Source organism: Nuphar pumila, chromosome 16 (genome assembly GCF_984573655.1).
Source record: "Nuphar pumila chromosome 16, dmNupPumi1.hap1.1, whole genome shotgun sequence".
NCBI lineage: Eukaryota > Viridiplantae > Streptophyta > Magnoliopsida > Nymphaeales > Nymphaeaceae > Nuphar > Nuphar pumila.
Window position 1 is genome coordinate 4778496 of NC_143264.1, and position 18854 is coordinate 4797349.

Sequence of the window (18854 nt, forward strand, 5' to 3'; positions counted from 1 at the left end):
ATAAATAAAATAACACAGTATATGCACGTATGAGTTTTGTATAGGTCAGATTTGGATTCCGAATAGTATTTAAGTATGAATGGTTTGGTCAAATACCTGGCCCGATTGAACTATTTTAAATCTTTGTTTTGGGCCGTCCATCTTGTTTCTTGACCTCCTAAATCTAGAAGGTGGATCCATGTTTGAAGAAATGGGATAAGATCTCACTTTTGTAGGATAATACTGAATGCGGAAAAACTAATCGGATCCGGCCATAAATTTGACAACATGATTCAAACAAAGATCCTGATCCAAAAAATTTTAAATCACGCAAATACCAATCCAAGCTCGATAACAGATGCTGATGTAGAACTATATATGTTGAAAAAGTGTCCGATCCATATCCAAGGTCAACATGGACCCAATCTATTTAATCCCCATTCACGGCCATGTTAGGGCTTTAAATATAGTCAGCTAGGGCAATGTTTAAAATGTGACCCCAAACTTGATATGTATAACATAGGAAATGTTTAAAGTTGTATTTTTTACTTGAAAATACATATAAAATATTGGGGTCAGGTCTGATCAGGTTGTAATCTGCGTAATTTTTAAAGAATTTATATTATAAAACCATCTTGGTATTTCTTGAGATAGGTGTGGTGTTCATCTTGAGAAATGTTGAGATGAATGGTTATCTTTTTTTCGACAGAGAAAAGATCAGGTGCAATATGATTGCACAAATATATGTGCATTAAGCACTTGATCAGCCTCCATCTTGGAAACAGGCCTGTCAGTTGTAGGGCCAAGGCCGGATGGAAGGCACTCAAGTATTTAATGCACAAATTTTGTGCCATGTAATGGAAGTCAATCCGGACTTAGCATGCAAAGCCACTTCATAAAAAAATAACTTCTTACGTAGATAAGTTACAATTCAGGGTTGACCTAGTCCCTACTCGTACCAAACCCTATAGGGTTAGGGTTTGGTGATAAAAAAGGTCCGATTAAAAACTGGGTCAGAATCAAAGGGTCCCATTAGTATATGAAGGCAGGTATGGTTTGTGAAATTTTATACCAGACCCGTGTCCGACCGGACTTCAAATTAAGACCCATGTTTTTTCAATATAAAAAGATAAAAATATATATTATTTTACCAGGTATGATTTAGGTTTTTAATCCTTATAGGATCTGGGTAAGATTTTTCTTATAAAGGACCTGATAAGACCCAGGTCCAGACCCGGTACCAGCACTTCAAGAACAGATTTAGATTTGGATTCACTTAGATCCGAACCCGATCCGGCCTGTTGACACCCCAACACATACCTGAACCTGAAAATATGGGTCTAGTTGGGGTCAGTTACCCGATACATATCCAAACTATTAACAGCCTACACCGTGTGCTCAAGTAGGATATATAAGTTAGGACCTATGGCAATCGTACTGAGAGAGAGAGAGAGAGAGAGAGAGTTAACGGAATTTTGAATATTCCGTTAAGGGTGCGGGGGAGGGGCGCGACCGTCGGAACGGCGGCTTAATCGTCGAGATGGCGCCAACATCGGCGCGGCTGGCGGGAGAACGTTCGGCTCGGATTCGCCACGTCATCCACCGCCGAACGGCTGTACAAGTAGGCTGCTGTGGGGACCGCCGAACCACGTCGGCACTCCACGCTGGCATGACTTGACGTTTTGTCTACTCTCACCAAAAAGGAATAACACGTCCGAATGACACCCTGTCAGATGATATGTCAGAGAGGAATCTTACGCCGTTGTCTCCAGGACGAGAACATCCACTGTTTTAAAGGAAATTACGTATCTATCACTATTTTGTCGAGATGACCTAGTTCCTGAATTCGAACATTTGTGCTGATGGCGGATTGAAAATTTTGGAGTTCCTGAATCCGGAGAGTCATATTCATTCAAAAATGATAAAATCATGATATTTTTAATTATTTATTTTCTATTATCATGAACTTATTGCAGCTTAAAATCTTAATTTGGTACTATTTTGTGTCCTTTGTATTCTAAATTATGTTATCGACGAAAAAATATGCAATTAGAATACCATGATATTTATGAAAGAATAAAGAACCGTCCTTTCCAATGTTGTCAGTATCGGTAAGCATAGCTGCATAAGCACCTTCTCTGAATTGGTTATTTTTAATAAATGTAAAAAATATTTTAAAAAAATTTAATATTATTTTAATGGTTTTAACAAGTTCTGATAGTGCGTTTTCAAGGAAAAATACAATTTTTGGATGATTGAATATTTATGAAGATTATGAGCCATTAATTTTAAATCTTTAAGAAAACTTATTTATGCATCATAATTGGATGATTCGTTGTTATAAAACCAAGCATTTAAATAAAACAAGGTTGATTAGAATTAAGAGGAGTAAAAAATCCAAGAAAATCTTTTACGCAGCAGTGCTCCCAACTGCTGATGACTACCCATCTCAACATTTCTCGAAATGGACACCACACCCATCTCGAGAAATGCCAACATGGGTGGCTGTCAAGCAGGTCACTGCATGTCTACTGCTACTTGGATATCACTAGGCTTTCCAACAAATGCAGCATGAAATCCACAAGAACACCAGGCTGAAGACCCAAGGGATCAAACAAAACTCAACTTTGGGGGCTTGAAGGTTTTTTTTTGTCTAAGACTATAGAAAACCCACCATCACCAGTCGCACATTAGCAAGCATTTGATTGGTAAAACCCTTGAGGTCCCCCCTGCCCGCCGAGGAGTACTCCAGCCTCGATGGGTTTCAAACTGTGGTTGTTCCATGTTTGGTGACAAACCAGGGTTGCCTCTAGCTAAGAATGCAGAGCCTTTGTGGGCACGCCTCGCTCAAAGTTGAGAAATGCAAATTCCACACCGCACAAGACTGGTTAGGAAAGAGTTACCAACACAGCCCATTCAAATAAAATGCATCTCAAAAGCACACATCATCACTGGTAAGAAGGGCATTCAGGAACAATCCCAATAAACAACATAGATACAAGAGGGGCAAGAGACTAAACCCACTCATTTATTCACCAGCTACTAAAAATAAAAAGTGCATTTCTTCACAAACTTGAACTTGACAAAAGATCAGACCTTGCATCAGATCTTTCATGCCAGAACAGAGAAAAAAAAAGATGAGAGAAAAAACAAAAGCAGAATTTCTAGATAACAGAACCCCATGATCCAGCATGCAAGCAAACCAGCGGCATTTAGACAAATTACAAATTTACTATGTACATGTGCATCTCTGAAAATGGGAAAAGAACAGAATTCTGAAGTTGTGGCACCCAGAACTAACTGGCAAGGTAGCAAAAATGTGGACATCTCCAAACGGGAGCCAACAAGAGCTTCTGATGGTACTAAGGTCAGGGGAATTTTTGAAATCCATATATATATATATATATATATATATATATATATATATATATATATATATATATATATATATATATACTGGTTCCAAAGTTGTGTATAGAGTAGAATGTTGGTCGAATAATCCGAATGCACCTTCCGGATAGCAACTTCTATCGAAATCACTGACAGGCACCCCTAACACCTGCACTGAAAAGTTGAACTCGTCAAATGGTAACCAATAAATAAAATCACAGAGGTGTTGTAAAGAGCAAAGCCTTCGAAATTTAACGGCTCACCTCTCACTCTAAGCAACTGGAATAGGGTTTAAATTTGACGCAGGTTGCATTACCGAGGCGTGTCAACCAAAGCCAAAGCCTTCACTAGCTTCATGGATAGCAAGCAGCAGCCGGTCTTGGAGCTGCTCCTTGGAGGAATATTCCGGAAGGTCTAGCTGGTTAAAACTGCATATTTGGACCACAGCAGTTAAGAGATTCTTAAAATTGTGAGTCAGGCCAATCTGATAATTACAAAGGGAAACATGGCCTCAACCATGATTCCATGATACAGTTTTTTGTTGGTTGGCTCTTGAAGCACCAGCAACTTTGAACAAGTTGCAGGAACGTCAACATAGTGCAAATAAACCCTAGCTGAGTGATTCAGAAAGAAGCAAACGACTTGTGATAATAGAAAAGTTTCAATCATACTGATGGATCTTAAAACCAATCAGGCAAAACTATTATCGCAACTTTCATAAAATTCAAATCAATGTTATCATCATTATAATACATACATATCAGAGAATACATAGCTATGCATCCATGAAACTAACCAGGTATGGGCTGAGGGCAATCTTTCTGGAGCACCATATGCCTTGTGAATCTGAAACCGTTGAGGGCCAGAAATGCCTTGCAGAGCTTTAAAACCCTCCAGAGGAACCTAACAATTGAATTAAGTCATGAGATTTTCATAAACAAAGACGTGTTTCTATCACAAAAGAACAGGTATTGATTATCACAAAAACATGATAAAAACTTGGTTCACATAAAAAAAATGAACAGTCCATAACCATAGGCTAGTTATGGATCCTAAAATTCTGCACCATCACATAGCTTATGTGAATGCATATAGTTCATGTTCTGTTTTACAATTAGTTTATTAGCACTAACCCCTAATTCAAGTAACCCACACCAAGGACTTTCAAAAGCATGTGCTCATAGTCAGAGTCTCACTTGGCAATATTTTCTTTGCTAGATGTTGCCAACCTGTGATCTAGATGTAATGAAGTCAACAGTTTACATAAACTCACTTGAAAACTCCCCATATAGAGGATACAATGTTAATAAAATATCACGTTATACATTGTGAGAAATATATATGACCCAATCATGTCTGCACCTAAGAGTTGCATTCAAATTTATTATGGACATGCCAGAACCTAGTCTAGAGATTATTTGAGACATTGAGATTCACACTTTCCAAGGTTTTATCTATTGGTCTTAAGTCCTTAACTTTGAGGATCTTTGTGTCTTAAACTCCTCACCCCTATATGTGATACTCTCGTCGACTTCTCATTTTCTATTTTCTTTTTGGCTTGCCACTGCATTATTGTCTATTGAGCAAGGCCAAACACTGGCAGATAACTACCATTGTGAAGCTATGGTTTTCCTCAGGCATCCATGTTGGATACCCTTGTCTTGAGTATCCAAACAATACTAAGTAGTCACCACAAGAGGGGAATGGTAATGTGGGTCAAGGGGGATACTTTCCCAAATAATCTCTACATACACTTGACCAGCAATCAGATAATAGGAATCTTCCCAATCAACCAGGCAAGCCAAAAAAAAATAACCAGGAAGGGCTTAGACTGAGAATGACCAATAGAGAGTTCCATGTGAAAAGATCCACGACTCAGCCCTAACCGTAAACTAACTCTGCACACAGGCTATGATATTCTTTCAAGAATGAATCTAAAGGGAAACCACAATATGATAAATAGAGGAGATTACCTTGGATGTGCCAGTGACAAATTGGAGTAACCTAGCCATATCTTCCTTGTTAAATGTTTTTACAACCTCCCAAAACCACTGGATGACACTAGAGGCAGCAGTATAGCCTGTATACTCGGTGTTTGCCTTGAGATCATCAACTGTAAAGATTAAAAAAAGGAAAAAAAAAATGAATTACTTGGTGTACTTTAAACTGAAAGATGAGAAAACAAAACTCCATATACAAGTTCAGTTGATCATGCTACAGAAACTTACGGTCTATTTCAGGGAGGCCACTAATTAGAAGCTCAAGCTCCTTATCATTGAATATTGAAATAAGATCTCTGGGCACTAATTCATTGAAACCTTCAAGGAAAGAATTAATTTGTGGGCGGATAGCAGTAGTTAACCGATGTTCAGCCACAAGGTCTACATACTCATGTTTTGTTTCTTCAGTGACCGGTATATTTCTCCCCCCAGGTATAAGCTCATGGTCAGTGACCTTGACAAGAGAAAGGTAAAGGGCATGAGTAACACATACTCAAAACAGTACAAATTATTAACTACAATGGATGTTAAAAATAAATCGGAGTGAACATGCAAGATAATGAAGTACCCCACATATTGACTATGTTATGTAATAAAGGGTCATGCTTGTCTGTGCATAGATTTCCACAAAACAATTTAAAGGTATTCTACTACAACTTTTGAAAAGTATCAGCAATGTTCAGGATCGCAGTGGTATGATGAAATCATTTCCTTAATCCCTTCATTTTCCAACTTCAAAACATTTTCTGCTTTCAAAATTCTAAACATCTGTTTGTACCTCTGTTTTTTCATACAGGATATGCTTCTCCTCATCTGCATCAATGCTAAATGTCAGGTCAGGGATGTCACTCACATCATTCTGTTCAAGATGTAAATCAGAACATCAGTTAGACAAAAACACCTTGCATACTTCGGTAAAAAATAAAAGACATGGCAGATAATACAAGTTGAAACCTGTCTAAGGCTGAAAATAATGATGATACAGAATGGACAAATCAAACTACCAACCTCCAACATCCACTTCAAGTTCTTGTAGTAATCAGGATCAACTGCCTCTATGTCATGGTAAGTTACTTTGACACCAAGAATATGCTTGTAAAAGGACCGAGTGAAGTAAACATCAAGGAGTTGACCATCGAATAATGCTTTGGCAACCTGTAAGTATTAAAAAAATGAGTTGAAATGTAAAGATACACTAAGAGAAAGCACAAAAAAGGAACAGGAACAATTCCCGTCCAGTCAAATAAAAGAGTGGCAAAAATTACCACACGGCCCACAAATTTGAAATATGAAAGATGCTCCGGTTGGTAAACAGAGTTTGGATTGGGTTGAAATGTAGCATTGTTTCCAACGGTAGTAAAAAGCAATGCTCCCTTGTCGAATATGACCCTGGAAAGCAACTGATACCATTCTCTTGTCAGACCACCAGCATCAATTCCTTCTTCCCCTTGAAACTGGACTGTCAGCCGACCTTTCAGATCCTGACTAGGCCGCATCCTCAACTGGTTATAGGAATCCTCTAACACGTATGCCCTCCGAACACTTATTCGTAAAGGAGCAGAAGGATGTTGTTCATGCTGTTGTCTAATTCTTGAGCGGAAATATGCTCTTTTATTATCAAAATCAATCAACCTTGGTGCCTTAAGTATCAAAGAGAGTGATTTCTCCAGCAATCCTGGATTTTGCCTTATAAATGCATTCAGAAGCCTCCGATGCTTATCAGAAAATCTTGCAAATGTGATAGTTCCACCAGGCCGCTTCTGAGTAGCTCCACCATATTTTGCTGAGGGTGATGCCAACGAACTCTCTGCAGACTCCTTGACTTCCCTGGCAGTCACATTATTGACATCTTGCTGTATGATGGTGCCATTTGATTGTAGCTTCTCACACAAAACAAAGAAAGCTTCTATAAAGGGCAGAAGTCTCTGGGTCCCAGGTGGAAGAGGTGAGGATAGAACAGAAGCCCCACCAACATGGTCTCCTGCATCAGCACTTGACAAAGGAGAAGAAAATGAAGAGCTGTGTCCCAGTTTTGATTCTGTCTTGCTAACACACGCACTTAGCTCTTGCCACAACTGCTGAAGTGCCAGATTTAACTCCACCATTGTAGTCAGATCTTCTTGCTCTCTATCATTCTCTTCACCCTTGTTCCCCTCTGAATTGACTAAGGTCAATGCACTAAGCGCTTGTAAAACCCGCAAAATTGCTGCTCCGGCCATAGAGCCTGCACTCAAACCCAGCATGTGAGTGCACTGGAGAGTTATGAGTTCATTGACAGCAGAGCCACTCAGACCATGTGCCAAACTTGCTAGCTCAGAAATAAAAAAATTTCGGTGAGATGCAGCCACAGATGCCAATTTCTTCAAGACCTCCGCAGCAAGCGAATACACTTTATCCGATAGCCTAATGAGATGATTTTGTACATAAGAAAAAGAAAAGAGAAACAAGAGTAATAAAGAAAAGGAAAGTATTAACTATCAATGCTACAATGCAGAATAAATAACTGGTTTATTAGAAAGTTCTGATTTTGCAGAAACTTTAAAACTAGCTGAACAGGAACCAGAAAGAAAGATGCTGACTTATAAGACTTACCCCTCCTGCGCAAGAAGACTGCACAAGTTGCGCAATTCTGGCTCAGGGAGCTGCAAGAGGATTTCATGTGGATTAACAATTCGCTTGCCACAAGAAGTTGAGACTTCTGCTTCAGACTTTTTACTAGAATCTTGATTAATGTTTTGTTCAGATATAGAAGCTTCTTCTCGAACATCAGATGGTGTTGTTTCATTAGTTAAAACCCGTGTGCTGGATGCTGGAGCTTGACTAGAAGGAAGCTCAGAATCAATCTTTGTTGCAGCATTATTGACCACCACATGTAGAAGACTCATAACCTGCAGAAAAATATGTAACTATGGATCAAATCTTGAACCTGATAGACAAGGAAACCACCAAAGTCTCCTTGCCAGATCAAGAAGGTCTAGTTGACTCGGCTATCTGCCCAAGTCCATAGCCAGCTTAAAGTCTTTTGTAGGTAAAATTTCTCCAGCTATGAAGAAAATTCTCCCTACCTGTTCCAAATGAGCATTGCTACGTAAGAATAATGGTTGGCTTAGCAGCTTCAGGAATAATCTGAGTGGTATTTCGCCTTTCTCAGAAGTTTCTGAAAGGCTTGTAAATGTCAATCCATCCGAAACTTTCCCCTTTCCTTTATCCTTCTTGGACTCCATTTGAGCATGAGATGAAGGTTCCTGATTTAAAGACCGATCCAAGTACAAAAGAATATTTGCAACAGCTAAGTGGTTTGTTGCTAGGTATGTCAGGATTTCAAGAATGCGGCGTGATACAAGAGGTGGAAGGCCTGCAACACAATAAATGGAGAGATTATATAACTATAAACCCCAAAAGACAAGATGAAAATTTCCAGGGGTAGAAGAGTACCGTCTGATAGCTGTGATCTACCATAAACCACATTCCACTGACAACCATAGAGCCTCTGAGAAGTCATCATACTGGATGTGGTAGCAACATCATGTGCTTCAGGTTTAATCATATCAATCAAGAGGCAAACAAGAGCAGCACGTGTAACAGTATGCACACATAGGTTCAATAAGAGTCTCTGAAGAAGACCTTTGCCCAAGGGCTGAGCATGCAAAATGACAAATTAATGTCAACCAAACATTCTAAAGAAAAAGTATTAACTGTAAGTGCTCAAAAACAGCATCCCCTTGCCCTATTTGAGGTGAAATCAACCTACAAGTTCCCATATATTATAGAAATTGAATATCATAAAGAAAATAAAACTTCTTTCAACCTAGAAAAGCAATTGATGTGATTATTAATATGTGGATCATGCTAAAAGAAAAAACCTAATTTATCTTCAGATTCAGACTTAAAACCAAAAATTAATAATAGAGTGTAATATATGTAGCAAAAAGGTAAAACGGAAGTAGCTACTTTGACAAACATCTGCAATAAAGGACTTTAACCATGTTGGCGTTTGCACTTAATGAATTGGCAAAACTCCAAATTACCCTTTGACAAAGTAATTGACCAATTTGGACTCTATTTGCAGGCATAAAAGACATCTACAATAAAACATAGTTGAAAGAATATTAACCTGAGCTAGCCTCAAAAGGCGAACCAATGCTCTTAATGCACTAACATCCACAAGAGGCGTCCCCTCAACTTCTTTAACCTTCAGGCTGTTTGCAATAGCAGAAACTGCCCTTCTACCTATTGTGACTCCAACACTTCTATCCATTCCCGTATGTCTGTCGATCACTATACTGTTCCTTCTCCCACCAAGCCTATGACTACCACCAAAAAGGCTACGAGCCTGATAATGGCTCATTGCTCTATCCCTGAGCAACTGAGCTTCAGCAAGCAACGGTGATGGCAGTCCCGATAGAACTGCATCTGAAGACGACAACAGTACCTGAACCATACGAAATAATTTAGAACATGTACAACCACAAAAACTAACAGTGCAGAAAATAGAATTCAAAAATGTGGACCTCTTCACGTAAATCTGCTGGGAGAGTAGCTATTATTGATGCATTGTCCATGTCAACTGCTCGCCCTTCAGTTTGCTGAGATTGTAAGGCTCTTTGAGCTCTTTGCTGAGCTAAAACTTCTGCTTGGATATCAGGAGGAAGAGCAGCCAAAAACTCAGGATCGATATCTTCTGTTGGAGGAGGTACATATGCTGCAACTTGAACAGACTGAGTTTGTGTTGATGCCAACACTTCTGCGCGAAGATCCTCGGGCAGAGCCTCCAAGAAGGTTGGATCTATTATATTAGTACCTGAAGTGTCATTGTTCACATTACCATGTTCAGTTTGATTACCAACTTGTGCAGCTACTTCAGAACTTTGCCTCGACGGTGGCTCATCTGCTCCATTATTAGAAGCAGGCCCAGCAGCTTGATTATCAACAGTATCTGCACCATCCATCTCGACGTCTGCACTGATTTGGCATGGCACAGTTTGGCCATGAACTGCACCAGCAATTTGTAAGCCAGAATCTAGCAAAGTGTAAGTGCTTGACTGGGTCTCTGCACCTGAAGCTCCACTACTGCCTTCAAAGTGAAACTGATCATTAGGCTCAGCTATTCCTGATCCATCCTGACCTAGAGGAACTTCATCCTGTACATCAGTAGATGGCAGAGCAAACTCAGGGATTGGAATAGAAAGATCACCAGAAGAATTATTTCCATTCATGATCTGCACGCTTTCAGTAGCATTGGCAACACATTCATCAGGATGCATCAAGTTAGACTCCTGGGTAGCAAAATTTTCTTGTGGTTCTCTGACAGCAGTATAAAAATTCAGAGTCCCACGAGATAAATCGGGAAGAGATACATCCACTATGGCAGCTGAAGTCTCATGATGCGTTGAACGCAAACCTCCATCTTGTTCATTTGCAGAAACATCTCCACTCACTAGGGGCGGATTCTCAGAATTTGATGGAATCAATTCACTTTGTTGCTTATCCTGCACTTCAGAATTCTCAGATGATTTGGGCACTGGAAGACTTTCAGCTGGGGCCAAGCTGCGAAGCTGAGAAATGAATTGCTCCTCCATTGCTTGTGCAATAGCAGCAGCTTGCCCACCAGCTTGAGGCTGGCCATCATCAGTCCACCGACCATCACCTGGCCCTCTTCTTCCCACAAAATGCAAAGGGTCCATGCCTATTGAAAAGTCAAACAATGAAGTTGGTGCAGACCCCATGTAACGATCACCAAAAATGTTAGCTGTTGCATGTTCAGGTGGAAGAACTGGAGCATCAAACATGTAAAAGTGAGCAACATCAATATTTCCAACTGAAACAGAGCCTACATCTCGTGCACTTCCAGCAGATGGCCACATTGAAACATTTGACTCTCCAGAAAGGGATGGCCTTATAAGAAGAGGATGCTGAAAAGCATTAATGTGATCTAAACCAGATCGCTCAAGGAAAGGTCTACTTCCAGTTTGACGTCGACGATCTACACCACTAGACCGGCGAAGACCAAAAATGTCATCCACATTCAACCTTTCAAAGGGTTCACCTGCAACATCAATTAGACCACTTGAAGCACCAGGTCGCCCCAAAACCTGTAAATGATCTAAACCATCTAGACCTTCTCTCCATCTAACCTCTATAACACGATTCTCATGAAAATCATCTTCTTCATCCATAATATCATCATTATAGTCATCTCCTAGGCCATTATCATCACGATCTTCCACATCAGTATCAGCTAAAGACATCCGAGCACCACCCTCCTCAGCTATATCTTCATCCTCATCTTCATCTTCATCTTCATCTTCCTCATCATCCTCACCATCATCACCCATGTCTTCATCATCGTCATCACCCATGTCATCAACTGTTCTGTGCTCAACACGAAAAGTCATTCCAACACCATCTGCATTGTGCCCATCTTCCATCTCACCACGAATGAACTCTACCTCATGCTCCACAGAAGGATGAGTATGCACAGTCACTTCCACTTCTATCCTCATATCATGTTCCATAGGCTGATTTTGGTTCTCATCTGGCTCACTCGCATTAATAGAAGTTTCTCGAGGTGGTTCTTCAGCTCGAACTACACCAGTATCTTGTTGTCGAGGATGTGCAACTTGATTGTTCTCCACTGGTTCACCATTAGAAAATACAGCTACATCTTCTACCCTTCCAGTGGTACCTGAAGATTTTTTCTTATTGATTCCATCAGATTTATACACTTGGTCACTAGCATTTGCAGCTCTAGTCAAGTTCTCCAATGCTTTTAATATCAGGTTTACCACTTTTGGAGCATCAGGATGATCAAGGTCAATGACCTGAAGAATACCTGTCAATGATTGAACCATTCCGCAGTCTATCATAGTTTTTGCTATATCTGGTGAGCATCCAGGACCTGGCAAAGTACTCGAAGATGAGTTCTTCGACAAAATGGAGTTCACTAAATCAGCAAAAGCTAAAAGTTTTCTGCTAGGTAACAAGACATTTTTTGAGGAGTTGCTCTCCAAGTTTGAGTATGCAGACAAAGCTTTCACAAGTTCACCTATCACTCGCCTACGTCCTTCACTAGAACGGCCACACAGCACAACCAAAAACCATGAAGCTTTCTCAGAGAGCTTATCCTTCCATTCATCCATATTTCCAGAACCTTTGTCAGAATATAATGGAAGTAACTCATGCAGTACATGATGAAGTAGCCCACCATGTCCTGTACCATCCACTTGACTTGATCCACGCAGTTGACAAATTTCTGAATCCCTCCGCAAAACAACACCCACCACATGAACATACATCAGAAGAATCTCACTCATCAACTTTAAGACAAAAGTCACCTTTGTTAAACCAGCAGATCCTTCAGATGAGTGATCATCCTCCATTTTGGCATCATCAACCTTTGATTTACCCTTTTCCTTAGTGGCAGGCGGATCAATCTCCATAGATACCTCAGAGCTCAAACACTGATCCTGTTTCCTTGGCAAGGGATAGCTCATTATGATTTCTAAGAGCTGGTCTATAACTTGTGCAAGACTGTGGGGGGTCCTTTTGTGCCCCTTTGAGCATTTTCCAGACCCATCATGGAGCTTGTTATATGTTTCAGGCATTCGAATGCCCTCATTTGAGGAACTCCCAGTCCCACTTTCAGTACCTGCAGCTTTTGCTCTATCCCTGTCCTCTTTCTTCTCCTTCTCCTTCTCCTTCTCCTTCTCCTTCTCCTTCTCCTTCTCCTTCTCCTTCAACAGTACAACATACATTCTCGCTCCTGAAGATTCCAATTGACAAACTGCAGCAGCAGCCTTCATAAAAACACTAGGATCCCTGGAAATAACAGGTGCCATGGAGGTCAGAAATGTCCTGGTGGAAACACGGCCCCCATGACGGCTGCTAATGCTTGTTAAAGTTTGACGTATCTCCAGCTCCATAGAAGTTTGAAGGGTTTGAGGGTCCTCCAGAAGATGCCGTATAATAGCAGACTCCACATTGTCAATACCTGGGAAAAAACAACTCCTAGGAAGACTGAAAAGAGCAGCCAAACCTCCACTTTCAAGAAACTGCATTGCTATAGCATGTGATTTTGTTAATCGAGCGCATAGTTGCAAAACAGCCTGCATGATTGTAGCAGGAACATGCTGTTTTATGAAGTCACAAGCAATTGCCAGCAGTCTATGACTCTCCTCAACAGTTACATACCCAGTAGACTTCCCTAATATCTTTTCAAAAACATCAGCTGTTTCTTTTTCTTGGCCATCAGAAGCAGGTTTGCATTCCTTATGAGGTGTTGAAAGTGATAAAGTGGTATCATCCCCCAAAGCACTGGCTATTGATCCTGACTGAGATCTTCCAGGGTTGTCTGAAGAAACTTTTTGTTTGGACTGCAACATGTTATCCAAGATAAGCAATAAAGTGGTTATACATTTTGGAACTGCAATAACTCCTCTTGAATCATTGCACAGCTTAAAGTTCGTCAAGATATCCAATACAATTTGAACAATACCATTCTCTGCTGCAATTGTTCGAGTGTTACTATCTTCACTGAGAAGCAGGGCTAAAATATGAGAGATTGCACATAATGCACCAGTTTCTTTAGAGAAATCCATGGGACAAAGCTTCAAATTCTGAATGAGATAAGACACCACTCTTGGGCGATCTTCACATTTATTCCGATTACAAAGGGTTACAAGCAAATCAGTCAAGGGGAAGGCAATGGAATCACTATTTTCAAACAATTTCATAGATGCAGAAAGAATATCATCAATAGGTGGAAGCTCAGCCCCTCTCTCCACTGCTGGAACATCTATCATCACATCACCACTGTCCTCTTTAGATGCATCTGATGTGTTACCTAGTGACAAGGCAAGTGCCCGTGCAAGTTCATCATCCTCTTGCAGAGGCTCCTCTGCATGGCTAAACAACCATTCCATAGCCATTTCAACACTATTTGTCTCAACACGTCTGAGTGCTTCCTCTGCCCTTGCTCGACTAAAACCCATCTCCACAATCGTAGCAATAGCAGATTCATCAGGAGGGGGTCCGATTAAACGCTGACTTGCACTTCCTGTGACACCATTTCTGCCCCTCTTTATATCTCCTACACCACAGTATATATGAGTAACAATAGAAACAACAGAGGTGATAAAACTTGCACTGCAACGAGCAAACATAGGGTGACTCCATACGGGAAGAATCACATCAAGAACCTGAGACTGCAACATGCGAACAAAAACTTCTGGATCCCTAGGGACCGCAAAGAGCCCAATTGACAGCCCAGAAGCAACAGGTTGAACAAGCAATTGAGACGCGGATGGTGGCGACAAAAGTAAAGACGAATTGACAAAATACTCAAGCATACGACAGTAACTTTGCAATGTATCTAACAACCAGGTATTGTGAGACAGCTCGTTTCCTTCTAAAATGTTTTCTTGGGCTGAACTGGGACCTGGAATAGTGAAAGGTAGAGTCCATAGCAACTGGCTTGTAGCTTCGAAAGTGGTCAGAAGCTCCTTAAATGTTCCATGTACATAGAAGTTATTTATCAGTGCCGTATTACATAATCGGCGCCTGCTATCAAAAGTCAAGGCTGCCATGTCATCCACAACCTTTCCAAGATATCGACACTTCACTGACAGAGACATTTCAAGGCCACTTGAACTAGGATAGCCCGAGTAGCTGAGATTGTCATGAAAAGTTTTAGCAAGAGCAGTTGCAAGGTTCTTAGCAGCAGAACTAAGTGACCCAGAGTCAGCTCTCCGTCGATTGGGAGCTGTGAGCCCTTTCACCAGAGTTGCATGAAAAGAGCGCATGGCAGTAGCAAGTTTATTTAAGACTTCTGAAATCATGACATCAGGACTTTTTCTTTTACTTTCCTGCATGTGCGATATTTCTGATGTGTTTGTAGAACCTTCTGAATCAATGTGAGAGGTATCTGCATAACGATTATTTCTTCCACCACGTGCTCTGCTTAGAACTTCATTTGCATGATGTCTTCTACCATGCCTGTTAACACCTTCCCCAGGATGAATTACAGGAAAAAAATCAGGTTCTCCAGCCCAACGGGATGCAGAACCACTCCTAATTGAAATCGGATTGACACGCCTGATGAATGAAACAAGATCATTATTTTCTCTGCCAATGATATTTGATGCTAAAGCATCTGCTGATCCAACTTCTTGATCAGCATCTCGCTTCTCATCTATCTTTGAATCACTCATCAAAGAAAGTTGCCAAAGTATTTCCTTGAAGGTCTTCCCTAGATCCTTCAAAACATCAGCATCTGCAGAACCCAATTCAGACACCATAGTAGTTGTTCCCTTCAATAGAAAATTGGAGAAGGACAGAAGACCTTCCAAACTAGAAAGACATCTCAAAACTTTTGTCTGTTTTGCTATTTCCAAATCAACAAGTTGAGTCCTGGCTACTGAAGTCAACAATTCATTTGTCAGCTTGAGGTGTTCCCTTAAAAACACACACACAGTTCGGGCAAGTGCAGCAGAATGCTGTGGTGAGAAGCTCTTGAAGGCAACTGATATGCTCTGACCGCTCAAAGCAGAAGGAGGCAGCAAGGGCAATGTGAATAATTGTAGAACTGCTTCAATCCCCTTTTTCTCAATGAATATGCGGCACGTATCTGCATTTTGGAGAACATTTTCTAGAAGCCGAGCAGCATTGCTTATGCACTCAACAAGGAAGGGCTCAACATTTGCAAGTGAACCTTCACTAGATGCCTCAACTATTTGCTCAGAACCCTCCATCATCTTGGATGATTCCCCATCATCTGAGGAAATCAAAGCCCTCTCTTCTACATCTGTTTCCATTGGTACAGGCAAAGACAAGTTCAGAGTTTCTGTAGAAAGTGATGTTGGTTCGCTCCCTGATCCTATCTTTGATATTGAATGCAATATCTCAATCAACATATCCACCCCAGGCCCACGAAGAGAAGACGCATGGCGCATCAATTCATCCAAGCCTGTGGACAAAGATCCTGGAGTATCACCAGCGAGCGCACGTAGATAGGTCCTGGAGGTAAATATTTTCACAAAACATCTCAAAGCATTTCGATCCTTCACAGCCTGGAGACCACTGTTATTTAGACACAGGGCATCCAAGCATTGTGGAATGCATGATATAGCTTCTGCAGAGCAAAGTACACCACCCATGATAGCATCCAGAAATGCACAAGGCAGATCAGCAGCATCCAGAACAGAAAAATAGGTGGGGTCCTTGTGAATAAGATCACTCATGACAGTAGCAGCAAGAGAAAATACACCACCACCAAAATCTTTTGCCCTTCTGAAAATGTTACATAAGCATTGTGGCAGTAAACTCTCCTCTGAACCATAAATACGGGCAGTGCTACCAGGAGCATAAGTGCCAAGGGATATTGCACGAAGTAGTGCTTTCATCAGCAGCCGCCGGTGATAGGAAACCAATGACTCAGAATAGAGAGACCGAACATCAAGATCACCAGAAGTGTCGACAACAGCTTTACCCTTCCCATTACTGCCATGAGCCTGATAGTCTTCCTCGTTTTTCTTCGAGCCCTTCTCTATATAAGACACTTCTATTTTTAGCCGTGCAATTGTGTCATCTAAACCCCCCAAGTCCCTGAATAGTGTTGCAGCAGGGTTGCTGTAGTCCATGAATGCCTCCAGAATATGAACTGATGTGCTCACTAAGTGCAAGTGTTGAGGATTAATGTCTTTAAGAAGAGGAAGAAGAGTGGGTATAAATCCAGCTTCTCGCAGAGCAGAGCATCCTGAGGATGAAGATACCAAAACAGTGACAAGAGACAGGAGTGCTTCTGCAAAAACAACAGACCATTTTGAAGAATCACTTGTAATGGAATCAACAGCCTTTTGCATGAGACTGGGTAAGATTCCTCGATGGCCCCCAGATGTCACAACAACTAAAACAGTTGGCTGTCGAGACCTATCCTGGCAAAGTGCCACCAAAGATAAAATTGCTAGAATGCGAATCCTTTCAGGAACTAAATCTTCATAACTTAATAAAAACATTAGCTCATTCACAAATTCAGGTTCATTGTTGAAAAATGCAGTCAGGTCATCAGCATCATTGCTAGCCTGAACAAGCACCACAAATGCGTATAGGCGTATACAGATGTACTGCTGGCGAGAAGCCAATGAGCCAAATGCCTTTGCAAAGCGAAGTCTTGTCAAGAGTGAAAAGCGTAAATGTGGGGGCACTTTATATTCTATGACTAGCATGTTTAGAAGCTCCAGATCATTCTCCTGGCGAGAGCCAATGTCAGGTAAATGAATCACCTGCAGACCTTTGTTCATGTCTTCTTTGCCAGTACGCTCATCAAGTGACCCACTTGATTCATAAAACTCAAAATGAAGAGTAGAACCTAGCTGGTAGGCTACAGAATCGCATCCATTCTCGGTGGCACATGCAATCAACCCAAGGCCTTCTTCTTTACCACCCCATCCTTGGGAAAATGCAAAAAGTCTTGAATTCAAGGCAGGATCTCTGATAGAACATTTTCCAATTGTTTTCTTTAAGAATGCAGAAAAAGTCTGTAAACTGGCCTCCACAATATCTGCATCCGTGCAAGCAAGAAGAGAAGAAAGATGCTGCTGCATTTCAGATCCAGCCAAATAATTAGAATAAAAGTCCATGTGCACAATCATGAATAACACCTAAATCTAGACAATAGCGTCCTCAAATATATGCAAATCCCAAACAAGAAAAATAATCAGGATATGCCTATCAAACATTTTTGCACAATCACCGCATAATCTCAGATAAAACAACAGCAGAAAGTAAACCACATCAACCAGAAAGAACAAGGATGCCTGCTGGTACTGAAATTGGAGAAAAACTGCTCAAGCTCAGGGTCAAGTTGAGATCAAGCCTGGTGTGAGTTGCACCAAGTCAAGATAAAATATACCAAACTCAATTTTGGTTTGGTTCATGCATAGCCCTATTCACAATCGCCAGCAAATGCCAAGAGAGCCTATTACAGCAGAATCATAATCTCAGTCCTACAAAGAGAGCATCAAACACCTCAAAACATCACTTCCATATAGATTATTTTATCCTTCTATTTGCTTGTTCCACCCAAACCCAATACCCAACAGAAAGCCCATAGTTGGATTTGATCATCTTCATCAACCACTACCCTACATCTACATCTTTGGTGATCATACACACTAAGTGGCTTCAAAGTTCAACTGAACAACTCAAGGCATCAAACTACACTCTTTGATGGCAGGAAAGTAACTGAGCTTCAATTATCAAGGTAAGTTCCTTTCTCCATACAAACAAGGACGATGGATGTAGATACAATATAAATACTTGACACAATAATAGCAATTTTATGCAAATCAAAACATGGTGACACGTTTATATCTCACTTATTTTACGTTTGTGCATATAACACTCTTTTATATCTCATTTATTTTATGCTTGTGTAAATAAGACATTAAATTCCTCTTACATACAAATTCCCAAGCCAAAACTCGAGAT

The 18854-nt window shown here is 40.7% G+C and overlaps 1 protein-coding gene across 4 annotated transcripts in view; it reads right to left on the bottom strand.

The window, feature by feature from the left end:
- Positions 1-3406: 3406 nt before the first annotated feature.
- The window catches only part of LOC149812747 (E3 ubiquitin-protein ligase UPL1-like), a 34027-nt gene continuing 18579 nt past the window's right edge, over positions 3407-18854 (bottom strand). The window contains exons 4-16 of one of the 4 annotated variants that reach the window (XM_089991432.1): positions 9881-17962; positions 9484-9801; positions 8805-9006; positions 8435-8724; positions 7962-8257; positions 6635-7772; positions 6378-6524; positions 6148-6228; positions 5598-5823; positions 5343-5482; positions 4166-4272; positions 3633-3797; positions 3407-3543 (exon numbers count right to left, since the gene is read on the bottom strand). In XM_089991432.1, the coding sequence (XP_089847558.1) occupies positions 3695-3797; positions 4166-4272; positions 5343-5482; positions 5598-5823; positions 6148-6228; positions 6378-6524; positions 6635-7772; positions 7962-8257; positions 8435-8724; positions 8805-9006; positions 9484-9801; positions 9881-17962 (11130 nt within the window). In that variant the 3' untranslated portion in view covers positions 3407-3543; positions 3633-3694. Of the gene's footprint in view, positions 3544-3632; positions 3798-4165; positions 4273-5342; positions 5483-5597; positions 5824-6147; positions 6229-6377; positions 6525-6634; positions 7773-7961; positions 8258-8434; positions 8725-8804; positions 9007-9483; positions 9802-9880; positions 17963-18854 lie in introns of those variants that run through there. The other 3 variants (XM_089991431.1, XM_089991433.1, XM_089991434.1) reach the window with 3 other exon arrangements.